General features: G+C 47.8%; 2 protein-coding genes across 2 annotated transcripts in view; both read left to right on the top strand.

Moving 5' to 3' along the window:
- wdr18 (WD repeat domain 18) overlaps nt 1-22921 on the top strand; it is a 28915-nt gene extending 5994 nt beyond the window's left edge. The window contains exons 4-8 of the mRNA XM_037763177.1: nt 2538-2602; nt 4222-4346; nt 13244-13401; nt 19632-19700; nt 22676-22921. Coding sequence (XP_037619105.1) covers nt 2538-2602; nt 4222-4346; nt 13244-13401; nt 19632-19700; nt 22676-22804 — 546 coding nt within the window. The 3' untranslated portion in view covers nt 22805-22921. The remainder of the gene's footprint in view (nt 1-2537; nt 2603-4221; nt 4347-13243; nt 13402-19631; nt 19701-22675) is intronic.
- LOC119484380 (calcium-binding protein P-like) lies at nt 15213-19625 on the top strand. Its single transcript, XM_037763178.1, has 2 exons — nt 15213-15498; nt 19491-19625. The coding sequence occupies exons 1-2, from the start codon at nt 15213-15215 to the stop codon at nt 19580-19582; spliced, it is 378 nt and encodes a 125-aa protein (XP_037619106.1). The 3' UTR covers nt 19583-19625.
- Nucleotides 22922-24202: the final 1281 nt, after the last annotated feature.

The following is a 24202-nucleotide window of genomic DNA, read 5'->3' as shown; positions in this document are numbered from 1 at the left end:
CCCTACAAACTATGAACTACACCCTACAAACTATGAACTACACCCTACAAACTATGAACTACACCCTACAAACTGAGTACACCCTACAAACTATGAACTACACCCTACAAACTATGAACTACACCCTACAAACTGAGTACACCCTACAAACTATGAACTACACCCTACAAACTATTGACTACACCCTGTCAAGTCTGTCCAGTCTCTTCAGTCTGTCCAGTCTGCTCAGTCTGCTCAGTCTCTTCAGTCTGTCCAGTCTGTCCAGTTTCTTCAGTCTGTCCAGTCTCTTCAGTCTGTCCAGTCTCTCCAGTCTGTCCAGACTGTGCAGTCTGTCCAGTCTGTGCAGTCTCTTCAGTCTGTCCAGTCTCTTCAGTCTGTCCAGTCTGCTCAGTCTGTCCAGTCTCTTCAGTCTGTCCAGTCTCTCCAGTCTGTGCAGTCTGTCCAGTCTGTGCAGTCTCTTCAGTCTGTCCAGTCTCTTCAGTCTGTCCAGTCTGCTCAGTCTGTCCAGTCTCTCCAGTCTGTCCAGTCTGTGCAGTCTGTCCAGTCTGTCCAGTCTCTCCAGTCTCTTCAGTCTGCTCAGTCTCTTCAGTCTGTCCAGTCTGTCCAGTCTCTTCAGTCTGTCCAGTCTCTCCAGTCTGTCCAGTCTGTGCAGTCTCTTCAGTCTGTGCAGTCTCTTCAGTCTGTCCAGTCTCTTCAGTCTGTCCAGTCTCTTCAGTCTGTCCAGTCTCTCCAGTCTGTCCAGTCTGTGCAGTCTGTCCAGTCTCTCCAGTCTCTTCAGTCTGCTCAGTCTGCTCAGTCTCTCCAGTCTGTCCAGTCTGTGCAGTCTGTCCAGTCTGTCCAGTCTCTCCAGTCTGTGCAGTCTGTCCAGTCTGCGCAGTCTGTCCAGTCTGTGCAGTCTGCGCAGTCTGCGCAGTCTGTCCAGTCTGTCCAGTCTGTCCAGTCTGTCCAGTCTCTTCAGTCTGCTCAGTCTCTCCAGTCTGCCCAGTCTGTCCAGTCTGTGCAGTCTGTCCAGTCTGTGCAGTCTGTCCAGTCTGTCCAGTCTGTCCAGTCTGTCCAGTCTCTCCAGTCTCTTCAGTCTGCTCAGTCTCTCCAGTCTGTCCAGTCTGTGCAGTCTGTCCAGTCTGTCCAGTCTGTCCAGTCTGCTCCTCACGTAGAAACAACAGCAGATAATGTGTGTGAATGTAAGGAGGAGGTGTGTAATGATGTGGACGAGGATAAATCCTGGAGAGCTGAAGTGTTTCGTCTCTTTTCTTCTCTCTGACTGTTGAACACTGTCGTTTCCTTTCAAAGCACATTTCCATTTTAAAGCTTCAGCGCGTTAATCCTCCATGAACCCCCCCCATCCTCCATGAACCCCCCCCCCATCCTCCATGAACCCCCCCATCCTCCATGAACCCCCCCCATCCTCCATGAACCCCCCCCATCCTCCATGAACCCCCCCCCCATCCTCCATGATCCCCCCCTATCCTCCATGAACCCCCCCCATCCTCCATGAACCCCCCCCATCCTCCATGAACCCCCCCCATCCTCCATGAACCCCCCCCATCCTCCATGAACCCCCCCCCATCCTCCATGATCCCCCCCCATCCTCCATGATCCCCCCCCATCCTCCATGAACCCCCCCCATCCTCCATGAACCCCCCATCCTCCATGATCCCCCCCATTCTACATGAACCCCCCCCATCCTCCATGAACCCCCCCCATCCTCCATGAACCCCCCCCCATCCTCCATGATCCCCCCATCCTCCATGAACACCCCCCCATCCTCCATGAACCCCCCCATCCTCCATGAACCCCCCCATTCTACATGAACCCCCCCCATCCTCCATGAACACCCCCCCATCCTCCATGAACCCCCCCCCATCCTCCATGAACCCCCCAATCCTCCATGAACCCCCCCCATCCTCCATGACCCCCCCATCCTCCATGAACCCCCCCATCCTCCATGAACCCCCCCCCATTCTACATGAACCCCCCCATCCTCCATGAACCCCCCCATCCTCCATGAACCCCCCCATCCTCCATGAACCCCCCCCCATCCTCCATGAACCCCCCCCAATCCTCCATGAACACCCCCCCATCCTCCATGAACCCCCCCCATCCTCCATGAACCCCCCCATCCTCCATGAACCCCCCCCATTCTACATGAACCCCCCCATCCTCCATGAACCCCCCCCATCCTCCATGAACCCCCCCCATCCTCCATGAACACCCCCCCATCCTCCATGAACCCCCCCCATCCTCCATGAACCCCCCCCCCAGCCTTTGTTCTCTGAGTATCAAACTGAAGCTGAAAGAATGATGGTTGAAGATTTTTAAACTGATCACTGATCAGCTGACTGTCATGGAGTCAGATCATGTGACCTTCATCAGCCAATAGCACGAGATCATCTCTCTGGTCTTTAAAGGGCTGTCAGGTGCAACAGGTGCAACAGGTGCAGTGATGATGAGTGAACACGTCGGCGGCGTCTCTAACACGTCATCTGTCATCTGAAGGTTTTCTGTTGTCAGATCATCAGTCTGTGTTTCATCTGCAGAGTCTCAGTCGGGACAAATCCTTCACGTCCGACAACGACGGGAACCAGGTCTTCAAAGGACACAGGTGAGACCAGAACTGGTGTTCACCTAGAACCCAGAACCCAGAACACAGAACCTAGAACCTAGAACCTAGGACCCAGAACCTAGAACCTAGGACCCAGAACCTAGAACCCATCTCTCAGAACCCATCTCTCAGTAGATGATAGAACCTCTGAATGTCTCTCAGTAGATGATAGAACATCTGAATGTCTCTCAGTAGATGATAGAACCTCTGAATGTCTCTCAGTAGATGATAGAACCTCTGAATGTCTCTCAGTAGATGATAGAACATCTGAATGTCTCTCAGTAGATGATAGAACATCTGAATGTCTCTCAGTAGATGATAGAACTCTGAATGTCTCTCAGTAGATGATAGAACTCTGAATGTCTCTCAGTAGATGATAGAACATCTGAATGTCTCTCAGTAGATGATAGAACATCTGAATGTCTCTCAGTAGATGATAGAACATCTGAATGTCTCTCAGTAGATGATAGAACTCTGAATGTCTCTCAGTAGATGATAGAACCTCTGAATGTCTCTCAGTAGATGATAGAACTCTGAATGTCTCTCAGTAGATGATAGAACATCTGAATGTCTCTCAGTAGATGATAGAACCTCTGAATGTCTCTCAGTAGATGATAGAACTCTGAATGTCTCTCAGTAGATGATAGAACATCTGAATGTCTCTCAGTAGATGATAGAACCTCTGAATGTCTCTCAGTAGATGATAGAACCTCTGAATGTCTCTCAGTAGATGATAGAACATCTGAATGTCTCTCAGTAGATGATAGAACCTCTGAATGTCTCTCAGTAGATGATAGAACCTCTGAATGTCTCTCAGTAGATGATAGAACTCTGAATGTCTCTCAGTAGATGATAGAACTCTGAATGTCTCTCAGTAGATGATAGAACATCTGAATGTCTCTCAGTAGATGATAGAACCTCTGAATGTCTCTCAGTAGATGATAGAACTCTGAATGTCTCTCAGTAGATGATAGAACCTCTGAATGTCTCTCAGTAGATGATAGAACATCTGAATGTCTCTCAGTAGATGATAGAACTCTGAATGTCTCTCAGTAGATGATAGAACATCTGAATGTCTCTCAGTAGATGATAGAACCTCTGAATGTCTCTCAGTAGATGATAGAACATCTGAATGTCTCTCAGTAGATGATAGAACCTCTGAATGTCTCTCAGTAGATGATAGAACATCTGAATGTCTCTCAGTAGATGATAGAACCTCTGAATGTCTCTCAGTAGATGATAAAACATCTGAATGTCTCTCAGTAGATGATAGAACTCTGAATGTCTCTCAGTAGATGATAGAACATCTGAATGTCTCTCAGTAGATGATAGAACTCTGAATGTCTCTCAGTAGATGATAGAACCTCTGAATGTCTCTCAGTAGATGATAGAACTCTGAATGTCTCTCAGTAGATGATAGAACATCTGAATGTCTCTCAGTAGATGATAGAACCTCTGAATGTCTCTCAGTAGATGATAGAACATCTGAATGTCTCTCAGTAGATGATAGAACCTCTGAATGTCTCTCAGTAGATGATAGAACCTCTGAATGTCTCTCAGTAGATGATAGAACCTCTGAATGTCTCTCAGTAGATGATAGAACTCTGAATGTCTCTCAGGAACTTGGTGACGTGTCTCTCGGTGTCGATGGACGGGACGCTCCTCCTCTCGGGGTCACATGATGAGACGGTTCGTCTCTGGGACGTTCAGAGCAAACAGAGCATCCGCTGCCTCGCCCACAAAGGTAAGCCCCGCCCCCTCGCCATGACATCATCATCCTCCCACTGAAGTCGTCTGACGTATTGATCTGGTCCTTATTGATGTATTGATCAGGTCCTTATTGGTGTATTGATCAGGTCCTTATTGATGTATTGATCTGGTCCTTATTGAGGTGTTATTGATGTATTGATCAGGTCCTTATTGAGGTGTTATTGATGTATTGATCCGGTCCTTATTGATGTATTGATCTGGTCCTTATTGAGGTGTTATTGATGTATTGATCTGGTCCTTATTGAGGTGTTATTGATGTATTGATCTGGTCCTTATTGAGGTGTTATTGATGTATTGATCTGGTCCTTATTGATATATTGATCTGGTCCTTATTGTGGTGTTATTGTTGTATTGATCCGGTCCTTATTGATGTATTGATCTGGTCCTTATTGAGGTGTTATTGATGTATTGATCCGGTCCTTATTGATGTATTGATCTGGTCCTTATTGTGGTGTTATTGTTGTATTGATCCGGTCCTTATTGATGTATTGATCTGGTCCTTATTGAGGTGTTATTGTTGTATTGATCTGGTCCTTATTGAGGTGTTATTGATGTATTGATCTGGTCCTTATTGATGTATTGATCTGGTCCTTATTGAGGTGTTATTGATGTATTGATCTGGTCCTTATTGAGGTGTTATTGATGTATTGATCTGGTCATTATAATAATAATAATAATAATAAATTAAACTTATATAGCGCTTTTAAAGATCTCAAAGACGCTTTACACTCTCGGGGGGATAACGGTGTGAGACAAACAGGCACAGTCTCATACATAGACACGGACAAATGGGTAAAGGGAGGTGGGGGGCTACAAGTAGGATCTTTGCGATATTGCGAAGGTGGAAGAAGGATATTTAGACCAGGTGGCGGATGTAGGGCTCGAGGGAGAGGGTGGGGTCAAATATAACACCAAGGTTGCGTGCCTGGGGGGAGGGGGAACAGAAGTGCCATCGATGGTGAGTGTGAGGTTGTTGGTTTTGGTGAGGGTGGATTTGGAGCCGATGAGGAGGAGTTGTGTTTTGTCACTGTTAAGTTTAAGAAAGTTCTGTTGCATCCAGGCTTTAATTGCAGAGAGGCAGGAGTTGATGTGGGAGAGCGGTGGGTTGTGGGGGGTGTTGGTGCTGAGATAGATCTGAGTGTCGTCGGCATAGCAGTGGAAGTCCAGGTTGAAGTGGCGTAGGATCTGACCGAGGGGGAATATGGAGTGGACCGAGTACAGAGCCTTGGGGGACACCTTGTGTGACTGAGGATGTGGCAGAGGAGATGAAATGAGATCCGTTGGTGAGGTAGGACCGGAGCCAGCTGAGGGCAGTACCTTCCATACCGATGCCTGAATGTTGTGACTCACAGGTCTGCACTCAGTTCCAGGGATTATTGAGGTGTTATTGATCTGGTCCTTATTGATGTATTGATCTGGTCCTTATTGAGGTGTTATTGATGTATTGATCTGGTCCTTATTGAGGTGTTATTGATCCGGTCCTTATTGAGGTGTTATTGATGTATTGATCTGGTCCTTATTGAGGTGTTATTGATGTATTGATCAGGTTCTTATTGAGGTGTTATTGATGTATTGAGCTGGTCCTTATTGATGTATTGATCAGGTCCTTATTGATGTATTGATCTGGTCCTTATTGAGGTGTTATTGATGTATTGATCAGGTCCTTATTGATGTATTGATCTGGTCCTTATTGAGGTGTTATCGATGTACTGATCAGGTCCTTGTTGATGTATTGATCAGGTCCTTATTGATGTATTGATCTGGTCCTTATTGAGGTGTTATTGATGTATTGATCTGGTCCTTATTGATGTATTGATCCGGTCCTTATTGATGTATTGATCAGGTCCTTATTGATGTATTGATCTGGTCCTTATTGAGGTGTTATTGATGTATTGATCTGGTCCTTATTGACATGTTATTGATGTATTGATCTGGTCCTTATTGAGGTGTTATTGATGTATTGATCTGGTCCTTATTGACATGTTATTGATGTATTGATCTGGTCCTTATTGAGGTGTTATTGATGTATTGATTGAAGCTGTCAGAGGGGACAGTAAAGACGTGTTGAACTGATGTAAATCAGACTTGATGTCTCAGGAGGTGAAGGTGAATTTAACCTCCGTAGTTGAAGTGCTTCCTCGTCTTTGCTGCTGCTGCTGGTTTATTAATGAAGCTTCTGACCCGCCGGCCTCCGTCTCCCCGGAGGAGCTTTTAGTTTTCTGTCTCATTCATAATAAGTGATCGTGCTGCGTCTGACAGGAACCTGAAGAATAAACGCCCCGCCGTGATCATGACTGGCACTTTGTAATTAACCAAATCCTCTCTGTGCTGAAGGCCTCCTCACTTCAAACGGACTGTCAGGAGACGATAATCCCTCCTCCGGCTGGAAGGACGGACTCGTAGTCGTCCCCCGCCTCCGTCACGTTTTCGGAATTTCTCCCTCACAAAGAAACCGACTGAATGTTAAAAGAAAAAGCTTCATCCTCCATGACGGCAGCTCTTCAAACTGATTCGTCTCAGCTTGAACGGATTCAGCCGCTTCACATCCGTCTGCATGTTCATCAAATACCAGAGGATCTACGACTGTCAGCGGCCATTTATTCATCTTAATTTAACATTAGAACCTGATTACATGAAGATTAACCGCCACAACAGAAGCATTAACTTCATTATCCAGAGACCTACACATATTAATATGATGAAATACCTTTTAGTTTCATTCTTTTCCATTAAAAAACAGCAATAATCTCACAAGCAACCCGGTATCACGCCCAACCGTGTAATAGACCCGCCTGTCCACCAGAGGACGGCATGTCAGTGCATGTTCTACCTCACTGAGATGTGGACATGCCTGTATTAACGGGCAGTAACAGCAGGGGGCCAAAAAAAAAACTTAGTTAAGTTAAGGGAAAACGTCATGGACCTTAACTTAGGTTCAGTCAAGAAAATCACTTAGTTAAGTTAAGGGAAAACGTCATGGACCTTAACTTAGGTTCAGTCAAGAAAACCACTTAGTTAAGTTAAGGGAAAACGTCATGGACCTTAACTTAGGTTCAGTCAAGAAAACCACTTAGTTAAGTTAAGGGAAAACGTCATGGTTGGGCTAAAATAAGTAGGTGAACTCAGTAAAACGGAAACAACGTAACAAACGTCACTAACATAACTTGTAAAACAGGTCTGGAACACGGGTCCCCTTTGAAGGTCAAGTGTGTTTATATATACTGTGTATATGTATATATACATATATATGTATATATACATATATACATATGTATATATATATATATCTACATATATACATATGTAGATATATATATGTATATATACATATGTATATATATATATATGTGTGTGTATATATATATATATATATATATATATATATATATATACATTTGTATATATATATATATGCAGCGATGCAGCGCTGAATGTTTCCGTCTCCTCGAGGCTGTCGAGTCTCAACACGTCAAACTCTGTCCCACCGTTATTAAAGGGACTGTTTGTAACTTTTTACACGTATAAATCTACCGGTCAGTTTCCAATACGCGCTCAGACCGCTCCTCTGCCTTCTCCTTCTCTCTCTCTCTCTCTCCACCTCTCACGTGCATGCTGCTCACTCCACACTGCAGAAGAGTTAGTTTAGCTCTGAGAATATCTAGTGAATGTTCAGTGGACGTTTGTGCAGAAATAACTGCTGCAGCTCCTCCAGACCAACAGAGGTTTCCCGTGTCTTGTGAAGTGACGGGGCTCCGCAGAGAGAAACGTTATCGTCTCCGACCAAAACTCCGGCGTCTCCCCCATTCCCTCCGGCCGCGGTCGGGAGGCTGAGGCGGGAAAAGCCGACACTAGGATCAGCATTGATTCATGGAGAGACCTTGGTCTGGTCAGCTAACATTACTGCCAAGCAGCTGGAATATAGAGTGATATTGTGCTTTTAGCTGACGTGTGTCGCCTCACTGTGTTGAGCGATGCTCCTTCATGTCTATGTAGAGCGAACACAAGCGCCAGCAACAGGACGCTGACTTTAGTTGACTTAACGGACACAGGTGAAGCTGTTAACAACACATTTAGGATTCTAACTAACAGGCCCTTTAATAAACATCCTGCTGGAGGCGTCAGAGTGAGACCTCCTCTCTCTACCACCAGCTCTGACATCAGCTGAACCAGCCCCAGTGACTCCAAGGGCACCTGAACACAACACGCTGCTTTAGTCAGGACAGCACTGAGGGCACCTGAACACAACACGCTGCTTTATTTAGGATAGGACGAGTGACTGGGGTGGGAGTCCAGGTGTTGTGTTCAGGTGAATCCAGGTGTTGTGTTGAGGTGAGTCTAGGTGTTGTGTTCAGGTGAGTCCAGGTGTTGTATTGAGGTGAGTCAGTGTGTTGTGTTCAGGTGAATCTAGGTGTTGTGTTCAGGTGAGTCAGTGTGTTGTGTTCAGGTGAGTCCAGGTGTTGTGTTGAGGTGAGTCAGTGTGGTGTGTTCAGGTGAGTCTAGGTGTTGTGTTCAGGTGAGTCAGTGTGTTGTGTTCAGGTGAGTCAGTGTGTTGTGTTCAGGTGAGTCAGTGTGTTGTGTTCAGGTGAGTCCAGGTGTTGTGTCCAGGTGAGTCAGTGTGTTGTGTTCAGGTGAGTCCAGGTGTTGTGTTCAGGTGAGTCAGTGTGTTGTGTTCAGGTGAGTCCAGGTGTTGTGTCCAGGTGAGTCAGTGTGTTGTGTTCAGGTGAGTCAGTGTGTTGTGTTCAGGTGAGTCAGTGTGTTGTGTTCAGGTGAGTCAGTGTGTTGTGTTGAGATGAGTCCAGGTGTTGTGTTCAGGTGAATCAGTGTGATGAGTTGAGGTGAGTCCAGGTGTTGTGTTCAGGTGAATCAGTGTGATGAGTTGAGGTGAGTCCAGGTGTTGTGTTGAGGTGAGTCTAGGTGTTGTGTTCAGGTGAGTCCAGGTGTTGTGTTGAGGTTAGTCAGTGTGTTGTGTTCAGGTGAGTCAGTGTGTTGTGTTGAGATGAGTCCAGGTGTTGTGTTCAGGTGAATCAGTGTGATGTGTTGAGGTGAGTCCAGGTGTTGTGTTGAGGTGAGTCCAGGTGTTGTGTTGAGGTTAGTCCAGGTGTTGTGTTGAGGTGAGTCAGTGTGTTGTGTTCAGGTGAGTCAGTGTGTTGTGTTCAGGTGAGTCAGTGTGTTGTGTTCAGGTGAATCAGTGTGATGAGTTAAGGTGAGTCCAGGTGTTGTGTTGAGTTGAGTCCAGGTGTTGTGTTGAGGTGAGTGTAGGTGTTGTGTTCAGGTGAGTCCAGGTGTTGTGTTGAGGTTAGTCCAGGTGTTGTGTTGAGTTGAGTCCAGGTGTTGTGTTGAGGTGAGTCTAGGTGTTGTGTTCAGGTGAATCAGTGTGATGAGTTGAGGTGAGTCCAGGTGTTGTGTTGAGGTGAGTCTAGGTGTTGTGTTCAGGTGAGTCCAGGTGTTGTGTTGAGGTTAGTCAGTGTGTTGTGTTCAGGTGAGTCCAGGTGTTGTGTTGAGGTTAGTCAGTGTGTTGTGTTCAGGTGAGTCAGTGTGTTGTGTTCAGGTGAGTCAGTGTGTTGTGTTCAGGTGAGTCTAGGTGTTGTGTTCAGGTGAGTCCGGGTGTTGTGTTGAGGTTAGTCCAGGTGTTGTGTTGAGTTGAGTCCAGGTGTTGTATTGAGGTGAGTCTAGGTGTTGTATTCAGGTGAGTCCAGGTGTTGTGTTGAGGTTAGTCCAGGTGTTGTGTTGAGGTGAGTCAGTGTGTTGTGTTCAGGTGAGTCAGTGTGTTGTGTTCAGGTGAGTCAGTGTGTTGTGTTCAGGTGAGTCAGTGTGTTGTGTTCAGGTGAGTCAGTGTGTTGTGTTGAGATGAGTCCAGGTGTTGTGTTCAGGTGAATCAGTGTGATGAGTTGAGGTGAGTCCAGGTGTTGTGTTGAGGTGAGTCTAGGTGTTGTGTTTAGGTGAGTCCAGGTGTTGTGTTGAGGTTAGTCAGTGTGTTGTGTTCAGGTGAGTCAGTGTGTTGTGTTGAGATGAGTCCAGGTGTTGTGTTCAGGTGAATCAGTGTGATGTGTTGAGGTGAGTCCAGGTGTTGTGTTGAGGTGAGTCCAGGTGTTGTGTTGAGGTTAGTCCAGGTGTTGTGTTGAGGTGAGTCAGTGTGTTGTGTTCAGGTGAGTCAGTGTGTTGTGTTCAGGTGAGTCAGTGTGTTGTGTTGAGATGAGTCCAGGTGTTGTGTTCAGGTGAATTAGTGTGATGAGTTGAGGTGAGTCCAGGTGTTGTGTTGAGTTGAGTCCAGGTGTTGTGTTGAGGTGAGTGTAGGTGTTGTGTTCAGGTGAGTCCAGGTGTTGTGTTGAGGTTAGTCCAGGTGTTGTGTTGAGTTGAGTCCAGGTGTTGTGCTGAGGTGAGTCTAGGTGTTGTGTTCAGGTGAGTCCAGGTGTTGTGTTCAGGTGAGTCAGTGTGTTGTGTTCAGGTGAGTCAGTGTGTTGTGTTCAGGTGAGTCTAGGTGTTGTGTTCAGGTGAGTCCAGGTGTTGTGTTGAGGTTAGTCCAGGTGTTGTGTTGAGTTGAGTCCAGGTGTTGTGTTGAGGTGAGTCTAGGTGTTGTATTCAGGTGAGTCCAGGTGTTGTGTTGAGGTTAGTCCAGGTGTTGTGTTGAGGTGAGTCAGTGTGTTGTGTTCAGGTGAGTCAGTGTGTTGTGTTCAGGTGAGTCAGTGTGTTGTGTTCAGGTGAGTCAGTGTTTTGTGTTGAGATGAGTCCAGGTGTTGTGTTCAGGTGAATCAGTGTGATGAGTTGAGGTGAGTCCAGGTGTTGTGTTGAGGTGAGTCTAGGTGTTGTGTTCAGGTGAGTCCAGGTGTTGTGTTGAGGTTAGTCAGTGTGTTGTGTTCAGGTGAGTCAGTGTGTTGTGTTGAGATGAGTCCAGGTGTTGTGTTCAGGTGAATCAGTGTGATGTGTTGAGGTGAGTCCAGGTGTTGTGTTGAGGTGAGTCCAGGTGTTGTGTTGAGGTTAGTCCAGGTGTTGTGTTGAGGTGAGTCAGTGTGTTGTGTTCAGGTGAGTCAGTGTGTTGTGTTCAGGTGAGTCAGTGTGTTGTGTTCAGGTGAGTCAGTGTGTTGTGTTGAGATGAGTCCAGGTGTTGTGTTCAGGTGAATCAGTGTGATGAGTTGAGGTGAGTCCAGGTGTTGTGTTGAGGTGAGTCTAGGTGTTGTGTTCAGGTGATTCCAGGTGTTGTGTTGAGGTTAGTCAGTGTGTTGTGTTCAGGTGAGTCAGTGTGTTGTGTTGAGATGAGTCCAGGTGTTGTGTTCAGGTGAATCAGTGTGATGTGTTGAGGTGAGTCCAGGTGTTGTGTTGAGGTGAGTCCAGGTGTTGTGTTGAGGTTAGTCCAGGTGTTGTGTTGAGGTGAGTCAGTGTGTTGTGTTCAGGTGAGTCAGTGTGTTGTGTTCAGGTGAGTCAGTGTGTTGTGTTCAGGTGAGTCAGTGTGTTGTGTTGAGATGAGTCCAGGTGTTGTGTTCAGGTAAATCAGTGTGATGAGTTGAGGTGAGTCCAGGTGTTGTGTTGAGTTGAGTCCAGGTGTTGTGTTGAGGTGAGTGTAGGTGTTGTGTTCAGGTGAGTCCAGGTGTTGTGTTGAGGTTAGTCCAGGTGTTGTGTTGAGTTGAGTCCAGGTGTTGTGTTGAGGTGAGTCTAGGTGTTGTGTTCAGGTGAGTCCAGGTGTTATGTTCAGGTGAGTCAGTGTGTTGTGTTCAGGTGAGTCAGTGTGTTGTGTTCAGGTGAGTCTAGGTGTTGTGTTCAGGTGAGTCCAGGTGTTGTGTTGAGGTTAGTCCAGGTGTTGTGTTGAGTTGAGTCCAGGTGTTGTGTTGAGGTGAGTCAGTGTGTTGTGTTCAGGTGAGTCAGTGTGTTGTGTTCAGGTGAGTCAGTGTGTTGTGTTGAGATGAGTCCAGGTGTTGTGTTCAGGTGAATCAGTGTGATGTGTTGAGGTGAGTCCAGGTGTTGTGTTGAGTTGAGTCCAGGTGTTGTGTTGAGGTGAGTCTAGGTGTTGTGTTCAGGTGAGTCCAGGTGTTGTGTTCAGGTGAGTCCAGGTGTTGTGTTCAGGTGAGTCAGTGTGTTGTGTTCAGGTGAGTCAGTGTGTTGTGTTCAGGTGAGTCCAGGTGTTGTGTTGAGGTGAGTCCAGGTGTTGTGTTGAGGTGAGTCCAGGTGTTGTGTTGAGGTGAGTCAGTGTGTTGTGTTGAGATGAGTCTAGGTGTTGTGTTCAGGTGAGTCAGTGTGTTGTGTTGAGATGAGTCTAGGTGTTGTGTTCAGGTGAATCAGTGTGATGTGTTGAGGTGAGTCCAGGTGTTATGTTGAGGTGAGTCCAGGTGTTGTGTTGAGTTGAGTCCAGGTGTTGTGTTGAGGTGAGTCTAGGTGTTGTGTTCAGGTGAGTCCAGGTGTTGTGTTCAGGTGAGTCAGTGTGTTGTGTTCAGGTGAGTCCAGGTGTTGTGTTGAGTTGAGTCCAGGTGTTGTGTTGAGGTGAGTCCAGGTGTTGTGTTCAGGTGAGTCCAGGTGTTGTGTTGAGGTGAGTCCAGGTGTTGTGTTCAGGTGAGTCCAGGTGTTGTGTTCAGGTGAGTCAGTGTGTCTCAGAGTATCTGCAGTGTGCTGGCAGCTCTTCGTCCTCTAACAGCCTCTCAGTCTGAGTTATGTCTCCATGTTGGACTACATTGAGTCCATTAGTGTGATTTCAGCAGCCAGAGCCAAGCGGCCGATCAATATTAGTGATTGAGGGGAGATAATGATCCAGTTTCTATCACCACAACAAGCACCAAGTCTCCGTTCAGTCTTCAGTGAAAACCTGCACCTCTTCATCCGGAGAGGAAGAGTTCATTATGAGTTTATTATTAGTCCTCTGACATCACTTCCTGTTTCTGTGTTCAGGTCTGGTGACGAACGCCGTCATCATGGCGGCTCCGGCTAACATGTTCCTGCCCGACAGTCGGCCCGCCGTCCCTCTGCCGCGCTTCAGCCGACACCTGCACGCCTCGGAGGGCGGAGAGTCCGGAGAGGTGTGTGTCCGCCTGGGACTCTACGCACAGGTGAGTCAGCTGATGATGTCACAGGATCCCCGAACCTCTGGGTCGACCCCCCCGAGAGGCAGCAGGATCTACCTGAGGGGTCCACTGGTCAGTACCCGCTGACGCTGGGAACCACTGGTCAGCGCCCACTGATACTGGGAACCACTGGTCAGCACCCACTCATGCTGGGAACCACTGGTCAGTACCCGATGACGCTGGGAACCACTGGTCAGCGCCCACTGATACTGGGAACCACTGGTCAGCACCCACTCATGCTGGGAACCACTGGTCAGTACCCGCTGACGCTGGGAACCACTGGTCAGCGCCCACTGATACTGGGAACCACTGGTCAGCACCCACTCATGCTGGGAACCACTGGTCAATACCCGATGACGCTGTGAACCACTGGTCAGTACCCGATGACGCTGGGAACCACTGGTCAGTACCCGATGACGCTGGGAACCACTGGTCAGCGCCCACTGATACTGGGAACCACTGGTCAGCACCCACTCATGCTGGGAACCACTGGTCAACACCCGCTGACACTGTGAACAACTGGTCAGTACCCGCTGATACTGGGAACCACTGGTCAGTGCCCACTGATACTGGGAACCACTGGTCAGTGCCCACTGATACTGGGAACCACTGGTCAGTACCCGCTGACACTGGGAACCACTGGTCAGTACCCGCTGGTACTAGGAACTACTGGTCAGTGCCCACTGATACTGGGAACCACTGGTCAGTACCCGCTGATACTGGGAACCACTGGTCAGTGCCCACTGATACTGGGAACCACTGGTCAGTACCCGCTCATGCTGGGAACCACTGGTCAGTACCCGCTGACACTGGGAACCACTGGTCAGTACCCGCTCATGCTGGGAACCACTGGTCAGTACCCGCTGACACTGGGAACCACTGGTCAGTACCCGCTGGTACTAGGAACTACTGGTCAGTGCCCACTGATACTGGGAACCACTGGTCAGTACCCACTGATACTGGGAACCACTGGTCAGTACCCGCTGATACTGGGAACCACTGGTCAGTACCCACTCATGCTGGGAACCACTGGTCAGCACCCTCTGATACTGGGAACCACTGGTCAACACCCACTGACGCTGGGAACCACTGGTCAGTACCCGCTGATACTGGGAACCACTGGTCAGTGCCCACTGTTACTGGGAACCACTGGTCAGCACCCACTCATGCTAGGAACCACTGGTCAGCACCCACTGATACTGGGAACCACTGGTCAGTACCCACTGATACTGGGAACCACTGGTCAGTACCCACTGATACTGGGAACCACTGGTCAGTACCCACTGATACTGGGAACCACTGGTCAACACCCACTGACGCTGGGAACTACTGGTCAGCACCCACTCATGCTGGGAACCACTGGTCAGTACCCACTGATACTGGGAACCACTGGTCAGTACCCACTGATACTGGGAACCACTGGTCAGCACCCACTCATGCTAGGAACCACTGGTCAGCACCCACTGATACTGGGAACCACTGGTCAACACCCACTGATACTGGGAACCACTGGTCAGCACCCCCTGATACTGGGAACCACTGGTCAGTACCCACTGATACTGGGAACCACTGGTCAGTACCCACTGACGCTGGGAACCACTGGTCAGCGCCCACTGATACTGGGAACCACTGGTCAGTATCCGCTGACGCTGGGAACCACTGGTCAGCGCCCACTGATACTGGGAACCACTGGTAAGTACCCACTGATACTGGTAACCACTGGTCAGCACCCACTGATACTGGTAACCACTGGTCAGCACCCACTGATACTGGGAACCACTGGTTAGCACCCACTCATGCTGGGAACCACTGGTCAGTACCCACTGATACTGGGAACCACTGGTCAGTACCCGCTGACACTGGGAACCACTGGTCAGTACCCACTGATACTGGGAACCACTGGTCAGTACCCGCTGACACTGGGAACCACTGGTCAGTACCCGCTGACACTGGGAACCACTGGTCAGTACCCACTGATACTGGGAACCACTGGTCAGTACCCACTGATACTGGAAACCACTGGTCAGTACCCACTGATACTGGGAACCACTGGTCAGTACCCGCTGATACTGGGAACCACTGGTAATAATAATAATAATAATAATAATAATAATAATACATTTTATTTAGTGGCGCCTTTCTGGACACCCAAGGACACCTTACAAAAATCTGTTAAAATATTGACAGATAAAACAATATAAAAACAACAGGACATGACAGAGACATAACTGTACAGACACATAGGATGGGTGATGATGAGTGCTAGAGAGAGTATGCCAGTTTAAACAGGTGGGTTTTGAGGAGGGATTTGAATGATGTGATATTGTCAGACTGCCGGATGTGTGGGGGGAGTGAGTTCCATAACCTGGGAGCAGAGCAGCTGAATGCCCTGGCTCCCATGGTGCTGAGGCTCCCATGGTGCTGAGGCTCCCATGGTGCTGAGGCGTGAGGTGGGGGTGGTCAGAAGTCCGGCTGATGATGAGCGGAGGGAACGGGAGGGGGCGTACTCCTGGAGGAGGTCTGTGAGGTAGGTGGGGGCGAGGTTATGGAGGGCTTTGTAGGTGAGCAGGAGGTTTTTGTAGTCGATCCGGGATTTAACAGGGAGCCAGTGCAGCTGGATGAGGATGGGGGTGATGTGGTTGGAGGATTTGGTGCGGGTGATGATCCGTGCGGCAGAGTTCTGAATGATTTGGAGTCTGTTGAGTAGTTTGATGGGAATGCCAGAGAGGACAGCGTTGCAATAGTCGATGCGGGATGTAAGAAAAGCGTGAACCAGGATTTCAGTGCTGGAGTGGGTCAGGGATGGGCGGAGTCTAGAGATGTTGCGGAGGTGGAAGAAGGCAGTCCGGGTGACGTTTTTTATGTGGGATGAAAAAGAGAGTGTGCTGTCCAGGGTGACCCCAAGGCTCTTGACATGGGTGGAGAATGGTACTGGGAAGCCATCAATGGTGATGTTTTGAGCAGTGGTGTGTTGAGTTTTGGAGATGTTGTTCTTGGAGCCGATGAGCAGGGCCTCGGTTTTATTGCTGTTGAGTTTTAAAAAGTTCCTGCTCATCCAGCTCCTGATGTGTTGTAGGCAGGTGGTGAGGGCGGCGGGTGGCAGGGCAGCAGTGGGTGTAGTTGAGATGTAGACCTGTGTGTCGTCGGCATAACAGTGGAATCGGACATTATGATGACGGAGGATAGTGCCGAGAGGAAGGAGGTAAATGATAAACAGGAGTGGACCCAATACTGACCCCTGGGGGACACCCAGTGAAACAGCGGAACACCTTGATCTGTGATTGTCCAGTTTTACAAATTGTTGTCTGTCGGTGAGGTATGAGGAGAACCATGTGAGTGCAACACCGGTGATACCAATATCAGTCAGAATGAGTAGTGGGTGGGAGATGGTGTCAAAGGCAGCAGTGAGGATGAGGATGGTGAGCAGTCCAGAGTCAGCTGCACGGAGGAGGTCGTTGGTGATTTTGACCAAGGCTGTTTCAGTACTGTGTTTGGGGCGGAAACCAGATTGGAAGGGTTCATGGAGGTTGTTTGAGTCGAGGTGGGACTGAAGTTGGGCGGCGACCACTCTCTCAAGGGTTTTGGAGATGAAGGTGAGGTTGGAGATGGGCCTGTAGTTGTTCAGATCAGCTGGGTCAGCACCGGGTTTTTTGAGGGTTGGTGTAATTGCAGCAGTTTTGAGGGTGGGGGGTACAGTACCAGTGGTGAGGGAGGAGTTAATGATTCTTGTGATCATGGGGGAGATGGAGGGCAGACAGGCTTTGACGAGGATTGTGGGGAGGGGATCGAGCTGACAGGTAGTGGGTTTGGCTTTATGGATGAGCTCAGTGATGGTTAATTCCGTTGTGGGTGTGAAGTTAGAGAGGGTGCTGAAGAGTGGTTGGCAGGAGGTTGACATCCAGGGTGGGTCACATGGGGAGGTGCAGGATGAGGCCAGCTGTTTTCTGGATGGTGTTGATTTTGTTTTCAAAGAATTGCAGAAAGGCAGTGCAGTGATCAGTGGAGGTATTTGGGGGGAGGGTTCTCGGAGGCTGGAGAAGGTGGTTTACTGTTGAGAAGAGGGTTCTTGTGTTACCTTGACCGGTACTGATGAGGTTGGAGTAGTAGAAGGATTTGGCGGTGGAGAGAGCGTTCTTGTAATGGTGGAGGTGTTCTGTGTAGAGTTGGATGTGCACTGAAAGTCCAGTCTTTTTGTATAACCGCTCAAGTTGACGGCCGGTGGTTTTGAGATGGCGGAGGTAAGGGGTGTACCAGGGAGCGGTGTGGGTGAAGGAGACTGTGCAGGTTTTCAGGGGAGCCATGGTATCCAGGGAAGAGGAGAGACAGTTGTTGTAATGATTCACCAGTTCAGCAGGGGAGGCGGATGGGGGAGGACTGGGGGAGGAGTTAATAAGGGTGATGAGATCTGTGGGGTTGACATGCTTGATGTTTCTGAAGGAGATGGTCCGTTGCTCTTTTATTTTAGATAGGGGGCGTAGATTTCAAACAGGATGACTTTGTGGTCAGAGATGGGGAGGTCAGCATTAGTGAGGTTATGAGGGGTGATACCAGTGCAGCAGATTAGATCAAGTATGTGTCCTTTGTTATGGGTTGGGAAATTGACATATTGGGTGATATCTAGACATTCAAGGAGTGAGGTGAAATCATTTGTAAAACCAGAAGAATTGTCAATGTGGATGTTGAAGTCTCCTAGAAGGATGACAGTCGGGGACATGGCACACACAGAGGTTAGTAATGCTGACAGTTCAGTGATAAAGAGGGCAGAGGGCTTTGGGGGTCTGTAGATGGTGATAATGATGATGGGTGTGGAGCCTGTGAGTTGTATGGTTAAGCATTCAAAGGTGGAATGAGGGGGGACGGTGACTGTACAGACTTTAATGCTGTCACGATAAAGTACAGCAAGACCGCCCCCCCTCCCTGAAGCACGGGGTTTGCTGGTATATTTAAAGCCAGGTGGGACAGCTTCATTGAGCTGGGAGAAATCATCTAGCTGTTGCCAGGTCTCAGTGAGGCATAGGAAGTCCAGTTTGTTGTCCATTATAAACTCATTAATCAGCAAACCCTTGCTAGTGAGGGATCTAATGTTAAAAAGAGCCAGTTTTAAACAGACCAGTGGTGCATAGGTGGCTGCTTTGTGCAGGGGGGACAACACACTGTGATTGACAGGACGGGTGGCAGTGCGAGGGGGGCGGGGCTTAGCGGACCAGGAGGAGGGAATGCTTGTGTTGTTGTTGTTGTTGTTGTTGTTGTTGTTGTTGTTGTTGTTGTTGTTGTTGTTGTGCTTGGTGGACTGAAAGTTCCGTCTTGATCCACGATGCACGTATCTGGGTCGTTTGAGGATGTCCCGATGAGCAAACAGAGCTGGAGGGATCGTGTAGTGGGATCGGAGAGACAGCAGCAGTATTTCAGCGGCAGGGTGGCGCTTGTGACGGTGAAACACAGAGCGATCCAGATGAGGAGTTTGATGACCAACATGATGGTGTGGAGAGTTGTAGAACACTGTAATCCAAGAGTTTTGTAATCCAGATGATGATGATGAGGCTACGAAGCCAGCCAGGTAGAGGTGGAGCGGTTGAGTGTGTTGGCTGTAGCCGCAGAGCTGCAGGCTACACCCGGGCGAGGAGACCAAACACGCCGCTGGGACGTGCAGCCGGTTAGCAGGTTAGCTGGTTAGCCAGTGGGCGAGACCACACTGTGCTGTGAACCACAGGAATCACTTGGAACCCAGGAAAGCAGGCAGGATAGGCAGCAGACAGCTTCGACCAGGTGTGTGCCAGATCAGGGAATCCAGCCATAGTAAGCACAGAGGAGACCCAACAGTCCCACACAGGTGAGCCCCTTTACCGGCGAAATTAGCTCCAGGCTACCGAGTGTAGAGTAAAACACAGTAGCGCCAAACACACAAGGACAACCAAACTCTTGCACTACTTTAGCAAAGAACCAGACAGTCTAAGCACTATGCAGCAGAAGAGTTAAAGCAAAAACAATCAAATAAACAAACAAATCACGGAGGAGGCGCGGCAGCAGCTTGCCAGCGGTCCCTCTCTCAAAACACAAGTGATGAACGACCTTTGGTCAGTACCCGCTGATACTGGGAACCACTGGTCAGTACCCGCTGATACTGGGAACCACTGGTCTAGCTACATGTCCAGTCAGCCAAAAATAAGCTGCCAAGCTACCTCTTTTATTTTGAAATGTTCTTCGTGTGTTCTCAGGGGGAGGAGCAGACGTACCTGCAGAAAGCTGATAGGCTGAACTCTTTGATGAATGCTGTGACGGACAAGGTGAGAGGGGGCGGGGCTTCAGGTGTCCTGAAGGTGTCACCTGTTTACTTCGTGTGTAGAGTCCAACCCTGGATGTAGAATCGGACCTGATACAGCGCCGCTGCTCAGCCTCGCTTCAGTTGAGGGGGGCGGGGGGGTACAACGCATGCGCATTGTAACTGAAGCTGCGGTCGTGCGTTGCGATTGGATCAATTTCGGTGAGTGCAGATCAGATTTTACTGCGCATGTGTTGAACCCCCAAAGACATGACGCGGTGGTGACGCGGTGATGACGCGGTGGTGACGGGGTGAAGACGGGGTGATAACGGGGTGGTGACGCGGTGATGACGGGGTGAAGACGGGGTGATAACGGGGTGAAGACGCGGTGATGACGGGGTGGTGACGCAATGATGACGGGGTGATAACGGGGTGAAGACGCGGTGGTGAAGACGCGGTGGTGACGCGGTGACGACGGGGTGGTGACGCGGTGACGACGCGGTGGTGACGCGGTGACGACGGGGTGAAGACGCGGTGGTGACGCGGTGATGACGGGGTGATAACGGGGTGAAGACGCGGTGATGACGGGGTGGTGACGGGGTGAAGACGGGGTGATAACGGGGTGAAGACGCGGTGGTAACGCGGTGATGACGGGGTGATGACGGGGTGAAGACGGGGTGATAACGGGGTGGTGACGGGGTGATGACGCGATGGTGACGGGGTGATGACGGGGTGATGACGCGGTGATGACGCGTGACCCAGCCTCCTTTCCATCGGCCTTGAAGTGAACCAGAAGATAGAGAACTTTGCTGGCGAGTAATTCTCATTGGACTGAACGGGCGTCATCCAGTTCTATAATACATCCATCGGTCCAACACGGCCTCGACTGTTGGCTAACAATCCCACAATGCACTGTGGCTCTCTGCGTCCGTGTGACTCAGCAGGCAGCTCAGATAGTTAGTCAGAGGTCAAAGGTCAAAGGTCAGAGACTGTAAACAAACTAAATGTCAGAGACAAAAATAAAGAAATGTCACAGAGAGCCTGAAGAGACGAGACGAGAGACAAGGTCCGCTGGCTTTAATCAGCATTGATTATCAATGTATATACAGACGTAGGCAAAATTGTTGGTACCCTTCCGTTAAAGAAAGAAAACCCCACAATGGTCACTGAAATAACTTGAAACTGACAAAAGTAATAATAAATAAAAATTTACTGAAAATTAACTAATGAAAATCAACTGTTGCTTTTGAATTGTGGTTCAACAGAATCATTTTAAAAAACAAACTGATGAAACTGGCCTAGACAAAAATGATGGTACCCCTAGAAAAGATGTAAAATAATGTGACCATAGGGACATGTTAAACTAAGGTGTGTCCTGTAAATAGCATCACAGGTATCTTCAAACTTGTAATCAGTCAGTCTGCCTATTTAAAGGGTGAAAAGTAGTCACTGTGCTGTTTGGTATCATGGTGTGTACCACACTGAACATGGACCACAGAAAGCTAAGGAGAGAGTTGTCTCAGGAGATCAGAAAGAACATTATAGACCTTCATGTTAAAGGTAAAGGCTATAAGACCATCTCCAAGCAGCCTGATGTTCCTGTGACTACAGCTTGCACATATTATTCAGAAGTTTAAGGTCCATGGGACTGTAGCCTACCTCCCTGGACGTGGCCGCAAGAGGAACATTGATGACATAATTGAAGAGACGGATAATACGAATGGTAACCAAAGAGCCCAGAACAACTTCCAAAGAGATTAGAGGTGAACTCCAAGGTCACGGTACATCAGTGTCAGATCGCACCATCCGTCACTGTTTGAGCCAAAGTGGACTTAATGGAAGACAACCGAGGAGGACACCAAATCATAAAAAAGCGAGACTGGAATTTTCCAAAATGCATATTGACAAGCCACAAAGCTTCTGGGAGAATGTCCTTTGGACAGATGAGACAAAACTGGAGCTTTTTGGCAAGTCACATCAGCTCTATGTTCACAGACGAAGAGATGAAGCATCCAAAGAAAAGAACACTGTACCTAATGTGAAACATGGAGGAGGCTCGGTTATGTTATGGGGCTGCTTTGCTGCATCTGGCACAGGGTGTCTTGAATCTGTGCAGGGTACAATGAAATCTGAAGACAATCAAGGCATTCTGGAGCGAAATGTGCTGCCCAGTGTCAGAAAGCTTGGTCTCAGTTGCAGGTCATGGGTCCTCCAACAGGATAATGACCCAAAACACAGCTAAAAACACCCAAGAATGGCTAAGAACTGAACATTGGACTGTTCTGAAGTGGCCTTCTATGAGCCCTGATCTAAATCCTATTGAACATCTGTGGAAGGAGCTGAAACATGCAGTCTGGAGAAGGCACCCTTCAAACCTGAGGCAGCTGGAGCAGTTTGCTCACGAGGAGTGGGCCAACATACCTGTCGACAGGTGCAGAAGTCTCATTGAGAGTTACAGAAATCACTTGATTGCAGTGATTGCCTCAAAAGGTTGTGCAACTAAATATTAAGTTAAGAGTACCATCATTTTTGTCCAGGCCAGTTTCATTAGTTTGTTTTTTAAAATGATTCTGTTGAACCAAAATTCAAAAACAATATCTGATTTTCATTAGTTCATTTTCAGTACATTTTTATTTATTATTACTTTTCTCAGTTTCAAGTTATTTCAGTGACCATTGTGGGTTTTTCTTTCTTTAACGGAAGAGTACCAACAATTTTGCCTGCGTCTGTATATATATATTGATAATCCCCTCTCGCTCCACTGTGTTAATAATAGTGTGTGTGTGTGTGTGTGTGTGTGTGTGTGTGTGTTAATAGTGTGTGTGTATGTGTGTTAATAATAGTGTGTGTGTGTGTGTGTGTGTGTGTGTTAATAATAGTGTGTGTGTGTGTGTGTGTGTGTGTGTTAATAATAATGTGTGTGTGTGTGTGTGTGTGTGTGTGTGTGTGTGTGTGTGTGTGTGTATGTGTGTTAATAATGTGTGTGTGTGTGTGTTTCAGTCGGTGTTCGGTGACGGTGAGAACACGAAGGTTCGAGTCGCGGAGCTCGAAGAAGAAGTTCAGACTCTGAAGAAAGTCAACAAAGATCTGTACGACTTCTCGAGCCAGCTGCTCACCAAACCCACATAGACACTGACTACATGTACACACACACACACACACACACACACACACAGGTATACACACATTTAAACACACTGTGGTGGTTTCTGTTGTTACAAAATAAAAGTCTTGTTTTTGTAGAACTTCCTGTCTGCTGTCTTTGTTGATGCTGCCTGGCTCAAAGGCTCAAAGGTCTCAGAGGTCTCAACTAACAGCTAACTAAGGGTTATGGTCTGTTATACATAGGTCTGTTATACATAGGTCTGTTATACGTAGGTCTGTTATACATAGGTCTGTTATACGTATGTCTGTTATACATAGGTCTGTTATACATAGGTCTGTTATACGTATGTCTGTTATACGTAGGTCTGTTATACGTAGGTCTGTTATACATAGGTCTGTTATACGTAGCGACGGTCTGTTGTACATAGGTCTGTTATACATAGGTCTGTTATACATAGGTCTGTTATACGTAGGTCTGTTATACGTAGGTCTGTTATACGTATGTCTGTTATACATAGGTCTGTTATACATAGGTCTGTTATACGTAGGTCTGTTATACGTATGTCTGTTATACATAGGTCTGTTATACGTAGCGACGGTCTGTTATACATAGGTCTGTTATACATAGGTCTGTTATACATTGGTCTGTTATACATAGGTCTGTTATACGTAGCGACGGTCTGTTATACGTAGCGACGGTCTGTTATACATAGGTCTGTTATACATAGGTCTGTTATACGTAGCGACGGTCTGTTATACATAGGTCTGTTATACATTGGTCTGTTATACATAGGTCTGTTATACGTATGTCTGTTATACATAGGTCTGTTATACATAGGTCTGTTATACATAGGTCTGTTATACATAGGTCTGTTATACGTAGGTCTGTTATACGTAGGTCTGTCATACGTAGCGACGGTCTGTTGTACATAGGTCTGTTATACATAGGTCTGTTATACGTATGTCTGTTATACATAGGTCTGTTATACATAGGTCTGTTATACATAGGTCTGTTATACGTATGTCTGTTATACATAGGTCTGTTATACGTAGGTCTGTTATACGTAGGTCTGTTATACATAGGTCTGTCATACGTAGCGACGGTCTGTTGTACATAGGTCTGTTATACATAGGTCTGTTATACGTTGCGACGGTCTGTTATACATAGGTCTGTTATACGTAGGTCTGTTATACGTAGGTCTGTTATACGTATGTCTGTTATACATAGGTCTGTTATACGTAGGTCTGTTATACGTAGGTCTGTTATACATAGGTCTGTTATACATAGGTCTGTTATACGTAGGGACGGTCTGTTATACATAGGTCTGTTATACATAGGTCTGTTATACGTAGCGATGGTCTGTTATACATAGGTCTGTTATACATAGCAACGGTCTGTTATACATAGGTCTGTTATACGTA

The sequence above is a fragment of the Sebastes umbrosus genome, unplaced genomic scaffold, assembly GCF_015220745.1.
Source record: "Sebastes umbrosus isolate fSebUmb1 unplaced genomic scaffold, fSebUmb1.pri scaffold_184_arrow_ctg1, whole genome shotgun sequence".
Taxonomy (NCBI): Eukaryota; Metazoa; Chordata; class Actinopteri; order Perciformes; family Sebastidae; genus Sebastes; species Sebastes umbrosus.
The sequence above is the reverse complement of the archived record's forward strand: the minus strand, read 5'-3'. Positions and strand labels throughout refer to the sequence as shown.